The sequence below is a fragment of the Polypterus senegalus genome, chromosome 5, assembly GCF_016835505.1.
Source record: "Polypterus senegalus isolate Bchr_013 chromosome 5, ASM1683550v1, whole genome shotgun sequence".
Taxonomy (NCBI): domain Eukaryota; kingdom Metazoa; phylum Chordata; class Cladistia; order Polypteriformes; family Polypteridae; genus Polypterus; species Polypterus senegalus.
In genome coordinates this window covers 24,385,361-24,409,088 of record NC_053158.1, presented here as the reverse complement: position 1 = coordinate 24,409,088, position 23,728 = coordinate 24,385,361, and the positions used below count along the sequence as shown (strand labels likewise).

The following is a 23,728-nucleotide window of genomic DNA, read 5'->3' as shown; positions in this document are numbered from 1 at the left end:
TTTCTGAAACAGTAGCAGTCAAAGTCAAAAACTGCCTCTGGCTGTCACTGCTAACATATTCACACATTCATCTCTTTAGATGCTATTTAAGTCAATGAGATCTTAGTTTTACAAGGAAATTGATGTTGGTAATCAATGGACTGAAAATGGACTAAAGTGTTCTTATGTTTTATGAACAAAAAAAGAAAAATCCACTGGCCAAGTGTGGCTATAATTCACAATGCTGGCAGAGGCGCACAGCCACAGTTGTTGAATATTTATTTTCATGTACTCGTGTCACGGGGGAACACCAGGCTATCCAGTGCAGTGTTTTGAGTTAAAAACCGACCGATGGGACCTCAGGCTCTCTCCACTTATCTAGTGACCTAAACGAGGCTTATTATGCGTGAGAGTGTGGGGGTCCTACTGCATGTGGTTATCGGAACAGAATGAATTTATTAAAAATCAAAACTAAAATCTCCTATTCATATAAGCTTTCAGACCCTTAATTGATTACTTTGTAAAAGCCCTTTGATAATAATTCCAGCTTTGAGTTTTCTTGGGTACGTCTCTCTTAGCTTTGCACTCCTGAATTGGAGCAGTTTATCTCTAACAGATCCTCTCAAACTCCATTAGACTGAATAGAAAGCATCGCTAATCCCCATCTTCAAGTGTTTCATTGGGTTAAAGTGTGGGCTTAGGCTAAGCCAGTCATGAACAGTCAGAACCTTATCCCAAAGCCATTCCAGTGTCATCTTGGTTAATGTATGCTTTGGGTCATTGTCGAGCTGAAAGGTAAATCGACACACCAAGTCTAAGGTTTGATTGCTCTTCTTCAAGAGCAAGCAAACCTCGCTTGCTTGCTTTTCTTCATGTATCCCTTTGTATTTGAAGCTCCCCCATTGCATAATGCCACCACAACCACTGGATGTGTTGTGCTTGGGAAGGTTGTGGATCTGAGGAACAAGTTCATGACTGTCTGACCTTTTTTGGATTTTACCTATTATATTCCTTTATTGCCTGATTTTATAAAACTCCCGAAGCCTCTGATTTTATAAATATTTATTTCTTCATGTCATGGTTTTTATTGATTTTTGCACGGTGTCACGTCTTTTATACATATGCAGTTTTGCACTTTGCACTTAAAAACTCATTGTGGGCCCTGTCTTGCCCTAGTCCATCCTCAGTTACAAACTACCAAATGACCCACCAAGAGTGTCGTCCATGGCTGCAGGCAGAGTCATAAACCTTCTGGGGGTCCCTGGTCAATTAGAGCAGACAAGGACAAAGTCAGACACAATCCTGGAGCCCGAGGCCAACTGGCCACCCAGCCAATCTGCGCTTGGCCATCTAATATGACAACAGAATCATAATGTGGTGTACTTTATGCATGAGAATGTCTTCTCTTTATTATTATATAACTAATTAAATGTTTTATCATTATTAAGGAAAATATTTTTAAAAAATAGTTCTAATATTTCAATTCAATATATGCTTTTAGAAAGTGTTAGATTACCTTACTCTGTATAATGTTACATTGACTAGAAAAGAGCACAAAAGAAGTACTAAATGGAACTGTTCTCTTTATTTTTTCAATAACAGTGTACTTTTTGTCATTTTTTTTTCAGAGAGTTTGGATGGAGAGACCCAGAGCTTCCCGAAGTTATCCAGATGCTGCAACATCAGTTTCCATCAGTTCAATCCAATGCTGCTGCTTACCTGCAACATCTGTGTTTTGGAGACAACAAAATCAAAGCTGAGGTACAGGATCTAAAGCTCTTCATACTTCTATAGTTTTGTCTCTGAGTATTCAGGTTTTGTATTGCTTAATACACATGGAACACATGTGGAGCATATCCAAAAGCAAATGTCTCAACCTACGGCACGCTTGGCGCGCGGAACGATTTTCAATGGCACTCTGATTGAATTGAAATATAGTAAAAAAATATATATTTTAATTACAGCACACGTGTTCGTGCCCTCACCTATGTTTCGTGTGTTCAACTCTCATGGACATGGAAACCATGAGTTCAGTGGAGGCCGTGGTACAAACAGACAATCCTCTTGTTATTATATTTTAATTACAGCGCATGCATTTGCGCTCCGCGTCCCCCACCCACGTTTTGCGCATGCGACTCACAGTAAAGGGAAACCATGTTTTCAGTGCAGGCCGTGGTACATTAAAACAAACCTCTTGTTATTATTAAGTAATATACTGTCCTAAATGACTCATAAAAGACAAAAACTTGATGTTCGCTCTTTTTGAGACTCTTTGAAGAATGATTATGGATTTGTAAAACAAAAGGATCGTGCTGTGTGTGCGTTATGCTGTGAAAGTGTCATGTGTCGTACGTCAAGTGTACAAAGACATTATCAAACTTAACATCAGTCCACGTTTAAAAAAATCTGATGAGAAAAGTGAAGCTATAAAAAGCTACTTATTTTGGTCAATAATTGGAACCAAAAATAAAGCCACCAAATGTAGCTATCAAAAAATTTGACAAATTCTTTTCACTTATGATCCTATTTCTCTCTATTATAAAAAAAAAAAATCTTGGAAGGAGACGAGACGTGATTTTCTCAGAGAGACACTTGTATGTCCCGTGAGACGAGACCACGCCCAGGGCCTGAAATAAAGGACAATGAGTAGGTGACAAAGTAGAACGTCGTTAAGAATTCAAAAATGTTGGCGCGATACACATGCAGAGCAGGTTAGAGACAATAGAAGTACGAAAATTCAAAAGTCTCAAAAAAAGGATAGGAAAGATCGCATTGGTGCAAACAAATGGAAATTATTACTCGGTGAAATAACAGAACAGCGAAAAGAGATCAAAAATATTGTTCGAATTTAAACTTTAAGTCGGAGACTTGTAGATTGTCTAATTCATGTTGCCAGCAAGAATTAAAAGATAACAGAAATGTTTGCATGGTATGAAGTCCCGTGAGACAGAGACTTTTAACATGAGATTCTTCAAGTCACGCCCTACTTACAATTATTTTCAAACAAGAACACAGTCATCGAACCTCAGTCGTGTGAATGCTTTCGTCAGACATAGTTCCTGCGCTCTCAGCTCTTATAAATTTTATCAGGACAATAATTTTATGCATTCTAGAAGGCACGTCAATGAGCAAGCGAAGAAGAAAGAGCTTGGACAAACAATCGAAAAGGGTTGTTTTATTTATTAGAGAGAAAGAAACAATATTCACTCACAGGCATATATACGTTGCATTGTCACGATGTAAGTCCAAACACGGAATCGAAATTCAATGTGATCTTGAAGAAAAATTAATTCCAAATATTGTTTTTACTAAAGTAAAAGTGAAAATAATGCATATGTAACAATTCCCATAAAAATAACAATCTCTTTAAATTGTATATCCGGGAAACCAAAGCCGTGGGTGGGTGAACGAAGTGAGCAGGGGGCAGAGCCTCCTAGTTTATTTATAGAATTTTGTTTGCAATTACAGCCTTGGTTTATGATCATCAGTTCATGAAGTGAAGTGACATTACCAGCTCAGTACACCACAGTGTTAAAATCTCTTTAAATTGTATATCAGGGAAACCAAAGCCGTGGGTTGGTGAACGAACTGAGCAGGAGGTAGGGCCCCCTAGTATTCTAAAACATTGAATGACCAATGATATAAGATCCGGTCATAATAGGCTTCGAAGCTCATTATAACAGAATCAATTTTGATACTACTGTATATATAACAAAAGTGGTAGAATTATGTCGGCCCGTGGAATACAATTGTAACATAGGTTTGGCACAACACCGCTGAAAGGTTGCCAACCCCTGAACTATAGCATAGACCCCATAAAATAACTCTTGTCAGTCTCTGGCCAGAGTGAAGCAAAATTATACTCGATCACGTTTGGCTGGCAGACTTCCATTGTGGCATTTTGAATCTTCAGCATGACATTTCATAGAATAGATTTTACTTAAATATTCAGATCTATTTTTAAATTCTGTCAGCCACTGCATACATTATTCCTGTACAGTAGTTTATAGGCTAAAAATCGATAGCTGCTTTGAGTCACTGTTCTTGGGCTCTACCTTCTGCGCTGCATTCCCATTAACAGGGCTGATCCTAGTTTTTAAGACACTAAGCGAGTTTTTCATGTGAGTCTTTTGATAACATTGAAAGCTCAGATTCACCCCAATATCCCTTACATCAGTGTCGCCCATCAGACAACGGAAACTGATTCTGCTTTTGTCAGCCGAAAGGAAGCCTTGCTTTGTTTCAAGGGCATTTGGGGTAAACTGACTGAGTTTCCTAGGTTAGGATAATTAAAAGTAACTAATTGCAAATTAAAGTGAAAAAAGACAAAAGGGCAGAAAACAATTAGCGTGCCTACAAGGATTTTATTTGCTAATGAGTCTAATAGGTAAAGTTGTCTTGAGAGGTGCACTGATTAACGAGAACTGACATTTCCCATAACGTATCACCTCACAGACTCCAGTCTGCATCTGAAATGGAATATTCTTCAATACACGTACAGAACAAACAGAAATGGGATTTTTTTTTTTCCAAAGTCAGGGGTTACTTCTGTTCACACTATAAATCATATAAAGTCTGGTTTACACGTCAACTTATCTCACACTATTCAAGAATTTGTTGGCTGTTAGGTAATGGCAATAGGTTACCAACTAACTGAGAAATGGCAGTATATTACTGGACACTAGGACAGCCTTTACCTACATTATAAGTTAATAAATGGTTTTCTTCTATGAACATTAAATGTCAAATGTCGTCTTGATACAAAATTTATGTGAATGCTGCTATGTAGGAATTGCAAGAATATAAGACCTCAAAAATGTGTTTGGATGTTCATTGATAGGCCTGGCATTTAACACATAAGTAGAACAGAAGCTGCACATTAATAAAATGTACATAGTAAAACAAAGGAATATACACTTTATTGTCAAAGTATTTAGACTCCTTTACATTTTACACATTTTGCTTTGTTGCAGCCTTGTGCTAGAATCATCCATCCATCCATCCATCCATTATCCAACCTGCTATATCCTAACTACAGGGTCACGGGGGTCTGCTGGAGCCAATCCCAGCCAACACAGGGTGCAAGGCAGAAAACAAACCCCAGGCAGGGCACCAACCCACCGCAGGGCACGCGCACACACACCCACACACACTAGGGACAATTTACAATCGCCAATCCACTTAACCTGCATGTCTTTGGACTGTGGGAGGAAACCGGAAACATGCAGACACAGAGAGAACATGCAAACTGCATGCATAGGAAGCGAACCTGGATTTCCTAACTTTGAGACAGCAGCGCTACCCACTGCTCCACCGTGCCGCTGTGCTAGAATCATTTCAATTATATTTTTATTTCTACCTCAATATCCCAGAATGACAAAGATAAAGAAGGATTTTAGAAATGTTTACTATGTAAAGAACTGCGCCACCTCATTTTCTGCAATTGTCCAAAACACCGAACAAAAATGATTGTGCTGTGTTCCAACTGAAAGGAGACGTATCAGATGCTGTGTGAGCCAGGCGACTTATCTAAAGATTCAACTCTCTCTAGCAGGTCCAGGTCAGGGAGCTCATCATGCGGGACTGCTGTCCTCAGACTGAGACAAAATCTTCAAGGAGCTCTTGGATTTATATGGTCCCAACCATAAGAGGCGGGGCTTCAATGGTAATAGGCGGGATTTAGATGCCCTAAGTGGGTGGCTTCTTGTAAATGCAGAGGAGATAAGACACGGTACTGTTACCAGTGATGCCCCCTGTTACCCTGGCGGGTTATTTCCTACCTTATTTGAGCCTGGAAGTTGATTGTCAGATGCCCATGTATGACAACAAATTTATTAAAAATTAAAGCTGAAATATCACCTTGAAACAAGTATTTAGACCCTTTACTCAATACCTCACCTGCCTGTGCTCCAACTGGAAAAAGAAAAGAAATGTAACCAATCATATCTCAAAAGTTGCAAGCTGCTTTGAAAAAAGGTGTTGGCCAAATAAAGACATGTAAATATATGTATGCACTTTGTTGAAGCCCCTTTGGTAGTGAATACAGTCTGAAGTCTTTTGACGTGAAAAGCTTCACACACTTGGATTTGGGGACTTTTTTCCATTCTTCTTTGCAGATCCTCTCACACTCTGTCGGGTTGGATGGAGACTATCGGTGGACCGCTATTTTAAGGTCTCTCCAGAGATGTTTGACTGGGTTCAACTCTGGGCTTTGGCTGGAACACTTAAGGACATTTCCATAGTTGTCCCTAAGCCACTCCTGTGTTGTCTTTGCTTTGTGCTTAGGGTCATTGTCCAGTTGGAAGGTAATCCTTCAGCCCAGCCTGAGGTCCAGAGCATTCTGGACCAGGTTTTCATTATGGATATCTCTGTACTTTGCTCTGTTCAACTTTTCCACAATTCTGTTTAGTTTTCTTGTCTGTGCCACTAAAACATAATGACAGCATGATGTTGCCACCACCATGGTTCACCGTTGGAATGGTATTGCATAGGTGATAAGTGGGGCCCAGGACTGTCTTAACAGCATTATAGGCCCCCGGGCAAAGCAGTGCCATGGGGCCCCTACCTACACAACCACTCAGCAAGTCACGACATAAATAGATTAGCACAGGGCTCCTATGCTTGTGGGGGCCCCCGGGCTACTGCTCAGCATGCCCATGCGTTAAGATGGCCCTGGTGGTGCCTAGTTTACTCCAGATATGACTCGAATCTTGGTTGCATCAGACGAGAGAATCTTGTTTCTCACAGTTTGGGAATCCTTTAGGGACTTTTTCTGGACTCCAAGTGGGCTTCTGTGTATCTTTTACTGAGGAGAAGCTTCTGTCTGTTCATTTTGTCATAAAGTCCAGATCGATGGATTGTTGCAGAGATGGTTGCCCTTCTAGAAGTTTCTCTCATCTCCACACAGGTTCTATGGAGCTCAGCCAGAGTGTCCATCAGGTTCTTGGTCATCTGTCTTAACCATGACCCTTCTCCCCTGAATGCTCAGTTTGGCTGAGTGGCCAGCTCTAAGAAGAGTCACAGTTGTTGAAACGTCTTGAATTTGAAAATTAATGAACTCATCTGTGCTTTTGAAAACCTTTAATGCTGCATGATCAGCAGAGTTGTGTCACTAAGCTCCACAGGCAGTTAGTTCCTTCAGGCTTGTGGCTTAGTTTTTTGCTCTGATACACATTGTCAGCTGTTGGACCCTCTATAGACAGTCATGTGCCTTTCCTAATTGTGTGTAACCAATTGAACTGACCACAGGTGAACTCCAAAAAAGGTGTTAGAAGAATCTGAATGATGGCCAATAGAACAGGATGCAGCTTGGCCAGATTTCAAGTGTCATAGCAAAGGGTCTGAATACTTGAGATAATGTGATATTTCAGCTTTTTTTTTATTAAATTTGCAAACATTTCTAAAATTCTATTTTTGCTTTTTTTCATTGTGGGGTATTGAGTGTTGAGGGAAAAATGAATGTTTTAGTACAAGTCTGCAACATGGTAAAATGTGAAAATAGTCTGAATACATTGTGAAGGAACTGTATATATAGTAGAACTTTTTTTTTCTGTAATCAAATGTTTATATCAACAACAGTTATGGGCCTTCATTTGGTGTTTAATGTCTCCTGACAGGTTGACATCTTGAAGTCAATAAGGTGTGACCACATCTGTTCAATGCTGGAGTTTCAGTTCAGGCTCTGCACAGGTTGTGTCCTTATAGTGGAATTTGCACATGACTCTTAATTAAAATTATAGTAGTAAAGGTCATGTATTCCTTAATAGTTTTCACAAACAACTCCTGAAGAAATTACCCAGATAATAGCAATATTATATCACTCTATTATAAAAAAAAAAATCTTGGAAGGAGACGAGACGTGATTTTCTCAGAGAGACACTTATAGAGATTTAAGAGATTTAACCGCACCCGGGGCCGGAAATAAAGGACAAAGAGTAGATGACAAAGTAGAACATCATAAACAATTAAAAAATGTTGGCACGGTACACATGCAGATCAGGTTAGAGATAATGGAAGTACGAAAATTCGAAAGTCTCAAAAAAAAGAATAGGAAAGATCGCATTAGCGCAAACAAACAGAAATTATTATTCGGTGAAAAGATATTGAATATATAGTATGGATTTAAACGTTAAGTCGGAGACTTGTAGATCATCTAATTCGTGTTGCCAGTGAGAATTACAAGATTCTAAAAATGTTGGTGCAGTATGAAGTCCTGCAGACTTTTAACATGAGATTCTTTCAAGTCACGCCCCACTTACAACTATTTTCAAACAAGACCACGGTCATCGAACCTCAGTCGTGTGAATGCTTTTGTCAGACACACTTCCTGTGCTCTCAGCTCATAAATTTTATCAGGACAATAATTTTATACGTTCTAGATGACACGTCAATGACAAAGCGAAGAAGAAAGAGAATGGACAAAAATTTGAAAAAATCTTTTTATTTATTAGAGAGAAAGAAATGATATTCACTCACGGACAGATATATGTTGCATTATCACGATGTAAGTCCAAACACAGACTCACAACTCAATGCGATTTTGAAGAAAAGTTAATTCCAAATATTGTTTTTTACTAAAGTTTAAAAGTAAAAGTGAAATAATGCATATGTAACAATTCCCATGAAAATAACAATCTCTTTAAATTGTATATCTGGTAAACCAAACTCGTGGGTGGGCAAGCGAAGTGAGCAGGGGGCAGAGCCTCCTAGTTTATTTATAGAATGTTGTTTGCAATTACAGCCTTGGTTTATGATCATCAGTTCATGAAGTGAAGTGACATTACCAGCTCAGTACACCACAGTGTAGAAAATCTCACTGGTCATCACAGAGTTGAAGAAGATGTGAAGGAGGTCACTACCCACCTTAAATCTATGCAGTCTCCTAAGTAAAAGAGCCCGTTCTGCTCTTTCTTATATATTCTATATATTATATTATATATTCTTCTCCTCTGTGCCACAAATTACCAATCTGCATAGAGTAAGTTCATTTGCATAAAACAGAATCCCCTTTTTTATGCAAAATGTGTTCTCATCAAGTCAATTTGCGTGAGTATTGAAGACCTTAGTCACACGCTCACTTTTCTCCCGTGTTCAATTCTGACAAATGTTAGATAACCAGTGGCAGTCACACCCCTTTTTCTGAGCGGTTTTGGTCACAGATCATAAGGCGGCTCATATACTGACATCGATTCTTTTGTTAGTGTATTTATTGCATGTACAGTGGATTCAGAAAGTATTCAGACACCTTTACTATTCTGCACACCGTATTGCTTTGTAGATTTCATTTAAAATGGATAAATTTGACATTTTTGTCCATCAATCAACACTCGGTAACCAATAATGACAACGTGAAAACGTGTTTTCTGAAAAGTTTGCAATTTTGTTAAAAATCAAACATTAAAATTTGTCACTCTTGCAAGTATTCAAACCCTTAATTCAGTACATTGTAGAAGCCCCTTTGGCAATAATTCTTCTACATATGCTGAAAAGGTCCTTACCCCCCCACCACCACCACCACCAAAACTGTTATGGCCTGCAGCATCCTGTCCAACCTGATAAGAAAGTCAGTTTACTTTACTGTACTGAGTTTTCTTCCAGCTTGGTGGAACTTCTCATTATGTGCACATCCTCCTCCTACTTCTTTTTAAGTTGATTTTCTGTAGTTAACAGTGACAGAATAAAGAAACCATTTAAAGTATGTATAAAGGGAACTCAACCACAGAAGAACGATGGCCCACACAGACACGCAGGTGCATTTCCTGAAGGTTCTCAGCGAGTGAGGATGTGCAACTGATGCATGATTCATTCAAGCCGACAGAACTTCCTTTACAGGTAAGTAAGCACATGTTAATTTAATGTGCTGAAAACTCTCTCTGCTCCACGGGATGCTTATTATATTAGCTAAAAGAAGCCCAGAATGTTGCTTTAAAGCTAACATCGAATGTGAAATTCCAATAATCACTGGAATCAGTAGGCAGATTTCATTTTAAAATATCCGGTCTTTCAAGCATTACATACTGAAACTATAAGATGGTGATTTCCCACCTGTCTTAAGTTGTCCGTATTAGTCTGTTCCCAATGCACTTGTTAGCATGCACGATAATAGGATCGGTGGTGGGAAGGAAAAAGCGGAAGATGCTGTCATCTTCTGAAGCTCCGGGAACGGATAACTGTTTCCCTAAGGCTAGTTTGAACAGAAGATGGCACTAACACACAGAAGAAAAAAAAAAAGTATATTTATTCCTCAACAAAATTAAACCTAGGAAACAGCTGGTAGCATTAAGGAACTGTCATCTTAGTGAGCAGACAAAGAAGGCAATTAAACCATTATTCTAAACGACTGCATTGTATAGCTTCATGGAGCGCGTGGTATAAGACCTTCATTGTTTGTTTGTTGGAGAAACAAATTTAAAATGAAACAAAAGAAATGGATGTGACATCGTCAGCTGTTTCTGTGGGCTGCGGACTTTCACACTGTGAATTCTGGAACAATTATGTGCACGGTGTTCGCTGTCACGACTTTCCTCGTTTACGGTGGATAAAACCTAATTAGTTAGTTTAGCCCAGACTGCAGCTGGATGATTTGCTTCTCAAGAAGTTTGCATATTAATGCGTCAAAGGTGTTATGATTTTCTAGTTTATTTGAACAAGATGAGAACATACGCCATAATTCATTTTTTAGGAAGGTTGTCACTTTTTATTATTTGCTGCAATTTTTTTTCGCCTTACTCCTTTTGGTAGGAAAATAAAAGACTCTCACGCATCAACGTTACTGTGGATTTATGGGCCCCTGGGTACATGATGTGTCACTCTCACTATGCTGACCTAGTCAGGAATCAGTCAAGGGATGCATTAATATTAAAACTGGTCTTAGATTTGTTCAGGTTGTGACCAGAAGGGGCGCTCCGGTGATATTCCCAAAACCAGAAGAAGCCAAGGAGGCCCAAGCAAATGAAATGAATTATTTAGCATGACGGAATAAAAGTGCAGGGCTAGGAATACAACAGGAGGGATGCCCTCCACCCAGTCACGTCAGGCCTTACCAACACTTTGACCCTCACTTCCAAATGTTTATGTGCTGCAATCCCACACACCCGGAAGTTAATTCAGAAACTACAGGGTGGTGCACAAAAAAGTGAACCGTCTCCGACTGACTGGCTCGAGCTATTATACAGGTGAGTGCCGTCGCGATCGTGGAGCCTAGTTGTCGCAATGGGGTCAGCAGCCCCAACGGTGCATTAGTAAGGAAGCTGTGAGCCAGTGGGTACAAACGTGCGTGAAAGAGATCCGGAAGATGAATTCTCTGCAACAAAGGATTGGAATAGTGGAGGCGTATGTGTCTACCGGTTCTTTTAAGGAAACACGAGCCAGTTTAGCACAGAAGTTTCCTGGTGTAAACCTGCCAGCAAAGAGGCGTATTCACAAGTTTGGTGAAGAAGTGGCGTAAGACTGGGTCAGTTGCAAACTACAAAAAGAATCGGGCTCTGTCCGTTCATACACCTGCGGTCGTCACAGATATTCAGGAACAGATGGCCAGAAGCCATACGCCACGTAAATTGGCACAACAAGCAAATGTTTCGCACAGGTCTTGTCAATGTGTGTTGCACTCACTACAAATTAAGCCATACAGAATGACTTGTGTCCAAGAACTGAAGGACGACGACAAGGAAAAGCGTGTATTTTATTGCACGTGGCTCCTTCAAACAATTGCAATTGGATTTTTGTATTGCATATCTTTCATTTTGTGTTCGGGCTAAGAAACATACGTCGACATTGGAGTCGGAGATGGTTCGGTTTTTCGTGTGCCACCCGATAGAAGCTGTTTGTATCTGAGGTGACCTACAAAACTGGATCTTGGGTGGCTTAACAGGCAGGAGACAAAGAGGACACACAAGGTGAGAATGCTACCTGTGGAGTACGGTCATCAATGGGTGTCTGTTCTGGGATCGTTCATTTTTTCAAGTTATATTAATGAGACAGATTTTGGTTGAGTTGTAAACTATGCAGAAGATTCTAGAACTGGAGGGATCGCAGACACTGAGGATGCAGCAAAAACAATTCAGAAAGACCTGGACAAGCTTCGGTATGGGGCAAACACTTGAGAAATGCAGCTGAATGTAGAAAAGTGCATAATGTTACATGTGGGCAAAAGGAACTTTGATTAACAATTGCAATATGGGAAACACAAAACGAAGCAACCTCTGAAAAAGATTAAGGGGTGTATATTCATCATCATCATCTAAGCAATGCGATGAAAGAATTAAAAAGGCAAAATAAAAATTATACCTTATATCACAAAACTGTTGAATGTAAATGGTGGGACGCTATGCTCAGACTACATAATGCACTAGTGAGACCACATCTGGAGTACCGTGTGCACTTCTGGTCACCTCACCACAAAAAAGACAGAGCAGAACTTGAAGCTGTCCAGAGGAGAGTGACCATGAGCATCCCAGGACTTAAGAACACATCGTACTCTGACAGACTCAGAGAATGAAACCTGGTTAGTCTCAAGCAGAAGAGACTGTGTGGAGACCTAGTCCAGGTTTACAATGTTCTTAAAGACATTGGTGAAGAAGATCCAGCCACATTTTTTCAGCTTAAGTGTGAATCACATACTCGAGAATATCAGAGGAAATTAAAGGCAAGTGCATTTAGAACTGAAGCCAGGAAGCACTTCATTAAACAAAATGAATTGGGAATCTGGAACAAACTATCGAGATATGTAGTTGAAGCAGAAACCTTGACAACCTTTGAAAAGTAACAGGATGAGGTATTGGGACAGCTTAGTTATTAGCTAAACAAATGAGGTTGACAGATTTCTTATATTCTGATGTTCTATGTTGGTAGACTGGGGCTTGAGGCCTCCTTAATTATCAAGCGGGGTCATTTTTGCTAAATCGCTTGTAATTCGACCTCTCCAAATTAGAATCATTGCTGTTATTGAACTATCTGGAGTATAAACACATGTTTGGTCTCTTTGTAAAGGTAACATTCTCTAGTTTCACCCTTAGTAGTCAGAATCACTGTAGGTGTGACTGATCAAAAGTGATGCACATTAGAACTCACAAAAAAAACGAATTTTTTTGTTCTCGCCTAAGTTTTTTTGTGAAAATAAAGGAAAATAAAGCTGCAGTAGGTAGGTGGGGACAGAAACACACTATGTACCAACAGAATAACTTGTTGACTAGTCACATTTCAAATTTGAAAAGAATACCTGTAAAAATGACATTTTTACACCAGTTTTTATGTGGGCATGTCCAGGTGCTTTTTAGAGGGACCATTATCCACATTTTGGAACGTATGGAAAAAGTGTAATAACTTTTGAATGCTTCAACCCACAGATATCAATGAGGGCTCTACTGAAAGCTTACACCTAAAGGAATCTATATCTACACACAGTGTCACTCTATTAGTTATAAAAATAATAAAAACAATAAAAAATACACATTTCTATGTAAAAATAGTCAATACAAGTCTTATGGGCCAAAAATATATATATATTTTTTATTTTTTACTTTTTTTATAAAATGCACACAAACTATATACATTTCTTTTACAAACTGTTACAACACAGCTCAGCGTTTTCCATGTGCCACTTGATGGCAGCAATCACTAGCAAGCAGAAAGCACAAGGCGTGGCACATGTCGCTCTCTGCCATTAGACGTCCCTGGGCGTTGAATACTTTCACGCGCGTACATGCATCTATTATTTAATCGAGTGTATTTACGTTTATCTACTTTATTCATATTTAAAATGCGAAAAAACTTGGCGAAATCACAAAAAACAACCACGCACCAACTCTGCAGACTGGCACAAATGCCACCTTCGCAGCTCGATCGTTTTGTTTACAAGTTAGTATGGCAAGTTACATATCAAAATGCTCGGCTGCTCATTGGCTGTAAGTTTTGAGTGTCACTGACAGTGTCCAATCAAACTGGTATATTCTACCAGGTTTTGGAGTTGTACGTCATCGTTCAGCTGTCTGTGACACTCGTTGCCTATACGAGGTGCCAGTCAACCCCAGACCCGTCGTAATTGGCCAACTTAGGTGTCAATCAGAAGCTAACACTTCCGTGTTTCATGCTGTAGCATGGTTATCGTCGACAGAAACAAATTACGTCTGATATGATCAATAGAAATGAAAAAAAATTACGTAGCTAGTCTCAAGTTATGAAACGTTTTCTGGAGTTTTTGTCCCTTTGAGGATATATCGTGTGTTTTGGACCTAATCGTTTTACTGGATTATATTCGCTGGAGCCTTACGGACAGAATGGGATCAATACTGCTCGGAAATATTGATGTTTGACTTGCAGGGGGTCTTCAAAGGTAGGGAAAGTCAACTCTTAAAAGTATGTACCTCTCTGTAAAAAAGGCTTTAGTGTCAGTGCTGTGGTTGTTGTGTGTCAAAATGGTTTATATCATCGGTAAGACGAGACTTTGAAGTTTCATTTGATGGGTAGTATGTCGAGGTGCATGGCAGATGGGCATGCACACATGGCTGTAACGTCGTCAAAACGCTGTTATGTCCCGGGACCGGTACGTGCGCGTTAAGGGGTTAACATTATGTTTACCACAGGAAAAACGAGCCAAAAACGTTGAAGTTTTTTCAACAAGAAAAATGTTATTACATGTAACAGAAATATGCACATACAAAAACATCAACATAATTACAGTGGAAACGACATGTCTAGTGTCCGCTAATTGACTGATGTAGAATTATTACACTTCCTTTGTGTGATATGTTTTGAGACAGCCACCAGTGCACAGCCCAATGCTGCAATCGGGAAAGTAGAAGTTTGTTTCTTTGCACACTTTTCTTGTGACATTTTTTCTGCTGCTTGTACACGAGTGGGTGGAATGTCACTGCCTGATCCCCACAATCAACGCTGCCCCTTATGTTATTCCAGGCTACCACAGCGCAAGGCTTAATGACTTCCACATTTCTCCTGACACAAACACTGACAGTAGGCGTATTGTGAACAGTGTTTAGGTGGCTAACGTCTTGCTTGTCTGTGCACTTGATTGCGATTATTTTGCCTTTTTGTCACACAACTACTGTCACACCATATGATTGAATTCACCAAACATTTCATGGTGGTTTGGTTACACAGTGCCTTATCATATATCAGTTTCACTTTCTGTGTCAACATCAGATGACCAATTCACATCGCCATCATTATCTCTTGGTTCAAGCAAGAGATGCCATTTTGCTTTAATTGCATTCTCCGCCCCACTCATGAATATTGACAAGATACCTTAGAGTGACAAAGCATGTAGAGATATTTTTGGCAGCATATTTTTTTATCCAGTAGCAGAATGCCGTCCCAAGGATTATTCAGGTTTAAAAATATAGAGCAGATCATTACGTGTCACCCCGAGTCTGAATCACGATTAACTGTAATTGCAGAGAATTCTGAACACTGGGAGTTAATACAAGTAGGATATTCTTTGGCCCACATGTACAGTATTTGTCAGGGATTCTCTGTGGACAGCTCCTTGGTTCCCAGAGGACAATATAAAACCCAGAGCTTGAATGGCTAGAGCTCCACCTAGTGGCTCCAAGTTTTCCTTGAGGTTTCTAGCACCATAGAAACACACATAGAGAACACTGTGTGTTCTTCCCAGTATACTTGAGTGTTACAGAAGCTTGTGTTGTCGGCCATGCAGCAGCCTCTGGAGGCTTATGGGAATCTAATGACATTAATTGGAGGGTCAGCAGAGTCGGATTTTCCATAAGGCCAACCTAGACCATGGCTTGGGGTGCAGCACTCAGGGGGGCGTATATACAGAAGAAATCACAACCAAATATTTACACATTTTTCATACAAAATGCTGTTTTTTAAATTTACACTCACCTAAAGGGTTATTAGGAACACCTGTTCAATTTCTCATTAATGCAATTATCTAATCAACCAATCACATGGCAGTTGCTTCAATGCATTTAGGGGTGTGGTCCTGGTCAAGACAATCTCCTGAACTCCAAACTGAATGTCAGAATGGGAAAGAAAGGTGATTTAAGCAATTTTGAGCGTGGCATGGTTGTTGGTGCCAGACGGGCCGGTCTGAGTATTTCACAATCTGCTCAGTTACTGGGATTTTCACGCACAACCATTTCTAGGGTTTACAAAGAATGGTGTGAAAAGGAAAAACATCCAGTATGCGGCAGTCCTGTGGGCGAAAATGCCTTGTTGATGCTAGAGGTCAGAGGAGAATGGGCCGACTGATTCAAGCTGATAGAAGAGCAACTTTGACTGAAATAACCACTCGTTACAACCGAGGTATGCAGCAAAGCATTTGTGAAGCCACAACACGCACAACCTTGAGGCGGATGGGCTACAACAACAGAAGACCCCACCGGGTACCACTCATCTCCACTACAAATAGGAAAAAGAGGCTACAATTTGCACAAGCTCACCAAAATTGGACAGTTGAAGACTGGAAAAATGTTGCCTGGTCTGATGAGTCTCGATTTCTGTTGAGACATTCAAATGGTAGAGTCAGAATTTGGCGTAAACAGAATGAGAACATGGATCCATCATGCCTTGTTACCACTGTGCAGGCTGGTGGTGGTGGTGTAATGGTGTGGGGGATGTTTTCTTGGCACACTTTAGGCCCCTTAGTGCCAATTGGGCATCGTTTAAATGCCACGGGCTACCTGAGCATTGTTTCTGACCATGTCCATCCCTTCATGACCACCATGTACCCATCCTCTGATGGCTACTTCCAGCAGGATAATGCACCATGTCACAAAGCTCGAATCATTTCAAATTGGTTTCTTGAACATGACAATGAGTTCACTGTGCTAAAATGGCCCCCACAGTCACCAGATCTCAACCCAATAGAGCATCTTTGGGATGTGGTGGAACGGGAGCTTCGTGCCCTGGACGTGCATCCCACAAATCTCCATCAACTGCAAGATGCTATCCTATCAATATGGGCCAACATTTCTAAAGAATGCTTTCAGCACCTTGTTGAATCAATGCCACGTAGAATTAAGGCAGTTCTGAAGGCGAACACTGTATTAGTATGGTGTTCCTAATAATCCTTTAGGTGAGTGTATATTCATATACATTAAATAAATTGAGCACTACATTATCGTTGCCCATCTCTACAACTTGCGCTGTCTTGCTCAGTCACAAGCAAAAAAGCATTTGCTATTTCTCTCTCACACACTCAGCGTAAAGCACGTGTTAAAGGAAGATTCCAGATTTGGCGTTACAATAGTGATTCATTACGCTCATATCGCTTGACTTCTACAGATCTACTGATAGTAGGTATGTAAAATATATGGTTACTACTTTTATATACTGTTTAGTTTACTCAGGGCCGTAAGCCTGAAAGCCGTAAGCAGAAAAAGTTGACAGGGGTGTTCACCAAATTATAAGGGGACTGACATTTTTATTACAAAACATGAAACATATACAACTTATGGCTTGTTTATGCAGCATCATTTAATGTGCCGTAATGTTAGTTTGGCACAAAATGCAAAAGATTTCAATAAAATTCTATAATGTCAGATGAGAATCGATATAAATCTTTTGCATTTTATGTCAAATTTATTCGCTGATTTTTCATATTGAATACGCCATCTGGGTGAATAATTTGAACTAACCAAAGAAGTAATCGTCGACGTGGCTATGAGAAAAAGGACTAAAACGGTTTATCCTAACGTTGACATTTTATTACGAATGTTTGTCTGCCCGCCAGTGACGAATTCCTCGGCTGAAAGGTCTTTTTCTTCTCTGAAAAGAATCAAGGATCATTTTAGATCTACAATGCAGCAAAATACGATGAATGCTGCCGACATCAAAGAAACAATTGAAGCCTTTTCATTGACAAAAGCACGAAGGAAGAAATTCTAGTAGGTATAAAAGACGACTTGAAGAAATTTGATGGAAAGTTTTTTTTGTGGGTGTTAATGTTATGCAATTTCATAAATAGTGTAGTTTTGAATTAAAAAGTTAATGTGGTTCAAAGATTATAAAGATTGTATTAAGTGCGTATATGTTTCAAAAATAAACTATTACATATTAAATTGAAAATTATAAATCAACTTTTTTTTTTTTGCAGAGTTATGTGCTTTGGCCTGGGGCGTAGAAATGTGTAAATCCGGCCCTGAGAGTCAGGGTTTCTCTACAGCCATTTTCAGCATTGGTAGGGATCACTGCTGACTATCAATGGTGACTCTACCCATCATTCTTTTATAATGCACACAATATTTAAAGTAAACCAGGTTTCATATACTGCTTCTCACCGTCGTATTACTATTTTCAACAAGTAAATATCTGTTGCTCTGTGAACGTGACTTGCAGTAATATAATTATCAATGTTGTATTACTCCTTTATTATACACAGCTGGTATTTATGGTATGCCTTTCTAATGACTTTACAAGCCATTTAATGACGTGCTATATACAGTATTACATTTGCTTAATTAATTAGCTTGTTTGACAGAAGTGAAAAGCATTTTCAGTAAAGTAATAATAATAATATCACTTTACCTCCCTTAAGAGATCTAGAAACACTTTACAGAGGTAAAACTGTGAAACATAAATTGAATACCTCCATTGTTACATTTCATTTGCAGTTTAATAGAGCCGCTCGGCAAATACACACAAGCTGGATTTTATTCTTTTTTTTTTTTACTGTCAAAGGGCTGAGATGCAGATGTTGCTCGTATAACTAACCCAACACCAAGAAAGGTTTTCTGTTGTAATGTAAGGCTTGATATTAATTGTCCTGTTTGTATTATGGGCACATATTAACACTTTAACCCAAAAACTCCACCTTTTGGTGTCGATTCCATACAGCCCCTTGTCAAACATGGGACAGATCAAGTGTTCGGTAGTTTGAGAAGGGCTTGGTGTGCAGGACTTCAAATCACAGGGCTCAGTCCCTGCCTCAGACTGTCATCCGACTAGGAGCAAATTATAAACCTGCTGGCACTCCAGTCATTAAAGAAAAATGAAAAAAGGAACCATAAAAATGTAATTAAAAAGTTAACTGCACTTTCATCTTTAGCCAACTCAGAAGTTTTCCTCTTTTTAGCTGTTCTGGTGTGAATTTGATGACAACTGTTATTATTCTTGTTTGTCATAGTGTTTTTAGTGAATACTACATTTCTCCCTTGGGATAAATAAAATGCTATCTGCTGTGACCACAGGACATGGTAAAATGTTGGGGCACCACCCGAGTATCACTTTGTAATAAAGTTAAATGAAACAAAACTAGGCATGATGGCCTCAACAAAACAAGATGGCATTTTCAGCCCAATACAATGAATCATGTTAAGCTTAAAGAAGCAATAACAACATGATGGAGCTTGCTCCGGGTTATGTTTTGTGTCCAAAAGCAGATGCCATCCTCCAGGGACTGTCTGGATTTATAGAGCCCTGACTGAAAGGCACCGGGCCAGCTCTGGGTGCTGTGGCCTGGTCCATTGCCCTAACTCAGAAAGTTTTAGAGCCATAGAATAAGTTACCGAGGAGTCTGTTTGACAGTACGACTCTTGGGACGTTCAAAAGTCAACATGATGTTGTTTTGGAGGATTAGGATGAATGGGATTGGCAAGTTTTGTTGGGCTGAATGGCCTATTTGAGGTGTTCTCCTAATTTTACTACAGCGGAGAGATGGCCTTCAAGAAATAAAATGACAGTCACTACTGTGAACGCTGGCCCCAGCACAGACAGACGGACGACATATTTTTCACCACACACTGTTTATTTACAATATGTACAAGTTATAAATTCGTGCACTCACGAAACCCCAGTGCCTTCAGCACCGAATCCCCCAAAAGTCCAGGGCCCACAGTCACTGTGCCTTTCCTCTGGCCGCCTCCTGTCCTCTCTCCAGCTCCGTCTTCTGCCTCCCGACTTCCACCAATGACTGGAGGGAGGCGGCCCCTTAAATAATGCCCCCGGATGAGCCCCAGGTGTTTCCGGCCTCTTCTCCTTAGCCACACCCCAGCGTGGTGGAAGTGTCGGCTGCTTTCCTGGCGACTCTCCGGGCGCTACACAAAGTCTTCCCCCCGGCACTTCCTGGTGTGGCGGAAGTGCCGGGCTCCCGGGATAATTAGGCACCGGGGCGCCGCCTGGCGGTGGTCACGGGTCCCTACAGGGCTGGGCTTCCAAGCCCTGTACCCGAGGCCCCCTGCCTAACCAGGACGGACGCCCCCACAGTCTGGAGGAGGTACACGTCCTCCTCCGGTCTTCCAAAGCGTTCCGGCCGTGCTCCATCCCCGGCCAAAGACCACACAGGGTAAACCGGCATCGGGGCGCCGCCTGGCGGTGACCACGGGTCCCTACAGGGCTGGGCTTCCAAGCCCTGCACCCGTGGTCCCCAATATAACCAGGGCGGACGCCCCCTCGCGGTCTGGAGGAGGCACAAGCCCTCCTCTCCTCCTCCTGGGCGTCCCGGCCGGGGACCACACTACAAAATGTGAAAATATTAATGAAGATATGAAACTTAACAGCAATGTCAAAGGGAGACCAAAGCCTTTGTGATCATGGAGGAAACAGACACCACAAATCCTGCAGAAAGCCAAGCTCTAGGGTGGTGCTATTCTTCTTCATTTGGCTGCTCCCTTTAGGGGTTGCCACAGCGGATCATCTTTTTCCATGCTACTGTGACATGAATCTTGGCCCAGCTGCTGCCTGTGTGCATATCCTAAAATTATTTAGGTTTTTGGAGACCTTAGTTTGACAATGTATGAGTATATGTGGGAGTTTTTGAGAGGATGTCATTTGAGCCGAATGATATCATGTCCCGGGTTTGTTCCTGCCTGTCTAGATAGATAGATAGATAGATAGATAGATAGATAGATAGATAGATAGATAGATAGATAGATAGATAGATAGATAGATAGATAGATAGATAGATAGATAGATAGATAGATAGATAGAGTTAGGTCCATAAATATTTGGACAGAGACAACTTTTTTCTAATTTTGGTTCTGTTACATTTTAAATGAAACAACTCAGATGCAGTTGAAGTGCAGACTTTCAGCTTTAATTCAGTGGGGTGAACAAAACGATAGCATAAAAATGTGAGGGAACTAAAGTATTTTTTAACACAATCCCTTTATTTCAGGGGCTCAAAAGTAATTGGACAAATTAAATAACTGGAAATAAAATGTTCATTTCTAATACTTGGTTGAAAACCCTTTGCTGGCAATGCCAGCCTGAAGTCTTGAACTCATGGACATCACCAGATGCTGGGTTTCCTCCTTTTTAATGCTCTGCCAGGCCTTTACTGCAGTGGCTTTCAGTTGCTGTTTGTTTGTGGGCCTTTCTGTCCGAAGTTTAGTCTTTAATTGGGTTAAGATCAGAGGGCTGTTCCACGAAGCGAGCTAACCTCAAAATCCAGGCTTATTTCGATAATCCCGTCTTAATTCGGTTCCGCGAACGAAGCTAACCTGAAGCTCCGCTTAATTACTATGCCAACATATGCTCTTGGACAAGCCTGCTCCATAGCAGGTTAGTTGTGAAGCTTATCTTAGCTTGATGAATATGATTGGACAAGCCATGTGATGTCACAGCATGACATTCTGCGGGGCTGGGATTATTCTGCTGCTGTTCTCTCCCTCTTTCGCACACATCGACCCTCCAATATAAAATTATTACAGATTACATGCAGGTGATTCTAATTACTTAGAAAGTATAAAATGACAAGGAGTGCATTGAAGGCTTTTACATGAATAACCATGGCGTGCCCATTTATTCATAATCCAGTTGATGAGGGAGCGAGGCTCATTCGTAGAGCTTTAAGGCAACAGGTTCTACAATTACTTTGGCCCAGGATAGATCCGTTGCATTTTGCGGATGATTATTTATACGAGCGCTATAGATTTAGTAGACACAGTATTGCATATTTGTGTCAGTTATTGGAACCTTACATTTCTAAAAACACACGTCGCTCTAAAGCCCTTATGGTTGCACAGTCTTTGTGTATCGAGGAATTCTTGCCATTAAGGAAACTTTCTTTAAAATTAATGATCTTTAAACATCTACTCATTTACAGGACATAAATCATTACCTGATAAGTAACTGAATTTAATTGGTCAGGCTTTCCTAACGTCATTGGAGCCATTGACTGTACACACGTGAGGATAAAGGCTACAGCAGGTCCAACAGAGCCTGATTACATAAACCGCAAATCATATCACAGTATTAATGTACAGGTAAGTACTGATAATATCTCACATTTATATACAAGAGGTGAAAGTGTAGTCGTCCAACATTAGCAATGTATGTCATTACCTAAAATGTTTCAGATGGTATGCACTGCTGAACATCTAATTTCAAACATTGTGGCAAAATGGCCAGGATCAGTACATGATGCCAGAATTTTTTGCGAGTCTTCACTGGCTCAAAGCCTCAGACAAGACAAGTCAACTAAAATTCACAAATATACTATAGTTTATTATACTACAGTCTAATGTGTCTACTTTCCATTATAGGAATTTTTCCTGGTGTGCTGCTTGGTGACAGAGGATACCCATGTCTACCGTTTCTTCTCACACCATATACAGATCCTGCAACACAAGCAGAAAGACATTTCAACCATGCCCATTGTAAGACAAGGGCACGCATTGAAATGACATTTGGACAGTTAAAATCCAGGTTTAACTGCCTGCGGCATCTCAGAGTTACACCAGACAGAGCGTGGGACATTGTAGTAGCCTGTGCAGTTTTACATAATGTGGCAATACTGCAGCAGGAGCGTATGCCAATAATGACGCATTCTTCACTTGCTGCCAGGACCTTTTCGTTCCACTCATGTTGCTCCTGAAGCCAAACATTATTAATAATTATATTAATAATTACAATTATATATCACTTTTTATCCAAGATGAACCCATATAATTAACGTGCTGTCCTGTTTATCAATGTGTTAAAATAACCTTAAAGTACCTTACAACTGGTAACAAAATGCATATGTAAAAGGAAATTTTAATGACTATACATTTTGAAGGCTTGAAACTGTTCTCATTTAGTTGTTAAATAGTTTGACATCCTTAACACAAAAGTTACTAAAATCATGTTCTTACGCATTTAACTTGTCAGCTATTTTCTGCCATGCAGCCTCACGAGCTTTGATAATACAGCTCGTGTTCCCCTTTCTAGTTATTATAGCTTTGTAGTCCTCATAGGCTTGTAATAATAATTCTTGCTCCCCCTGCGAAAAAACGCAGCTCTTTCCTTAGTTTCCATTCTTACTTATCCAGCATCGATTAACAAGGCTGCCTTTTATATCGCGTGGACGCGCACAAGCCTCGCTTATCAAGCTTGGCTTGAATTAGCGGAGATTAAATACACCTGAATTTTGTTCGTGGAACTCAATGAGCCTGAAGTGAACTGTTAGGCTAACTCAAGCGAGGCTATTACAAATAATCCTCGATTTTATAAGCTCGCTTCGTGGAACAGCCCCCAGGTGACTGACTTGGCCATTCAAGAATTTTCCACTTCTTTGTTTTAATAAACTCCTGGATTCCTTTCGCTGTATGTTTTCGGTCATTGTCCATCTGTATCATGAAACGCCGCCCAATCAATTTGACGTCATTTAGCTGGATTTAAGCAGACAGTATGTCTCTGAACACCTCAGAATTCATTCGGCTGCTTCTGTCCTGTGTCACATCATCAATAAACACTAGTGTCCCTGTGCCACTGGCAGCCATGCACGCAGAGGCCATCACACTGCCTGACTCCACCGTGTTTTACAGATGATGTGCTATACTTTGGATAATGA

General features: G+C 40.3%; 1 protein-coding gene across 7 annotated transcripts in view; it reads left to right on the top strand.

Moving 5' to 3' along the window:
• LOC120530167 (catenin delta-2) overlaps window positions 1-23,728 on the top strand; it is a 1,616,252-nt gene that overhangs the window by 1,284,031 nt on the left and 308,493 nt on the right. For all 7 annotated transcript variants that reach the window (XM_039754393.1, XM_039754398.1, XM_039754395.1 and 4 more), the window contains one exon: window positions 1,608-1,740. In XM_039754393.1, coding sequence (XP_039610327.1) covers window positions 1,608-1,740 — 133 coding nt within the window. The remainder of the gene's footprint in view (window positions 1-1,607; window positions 1,741-23,728) is intronic.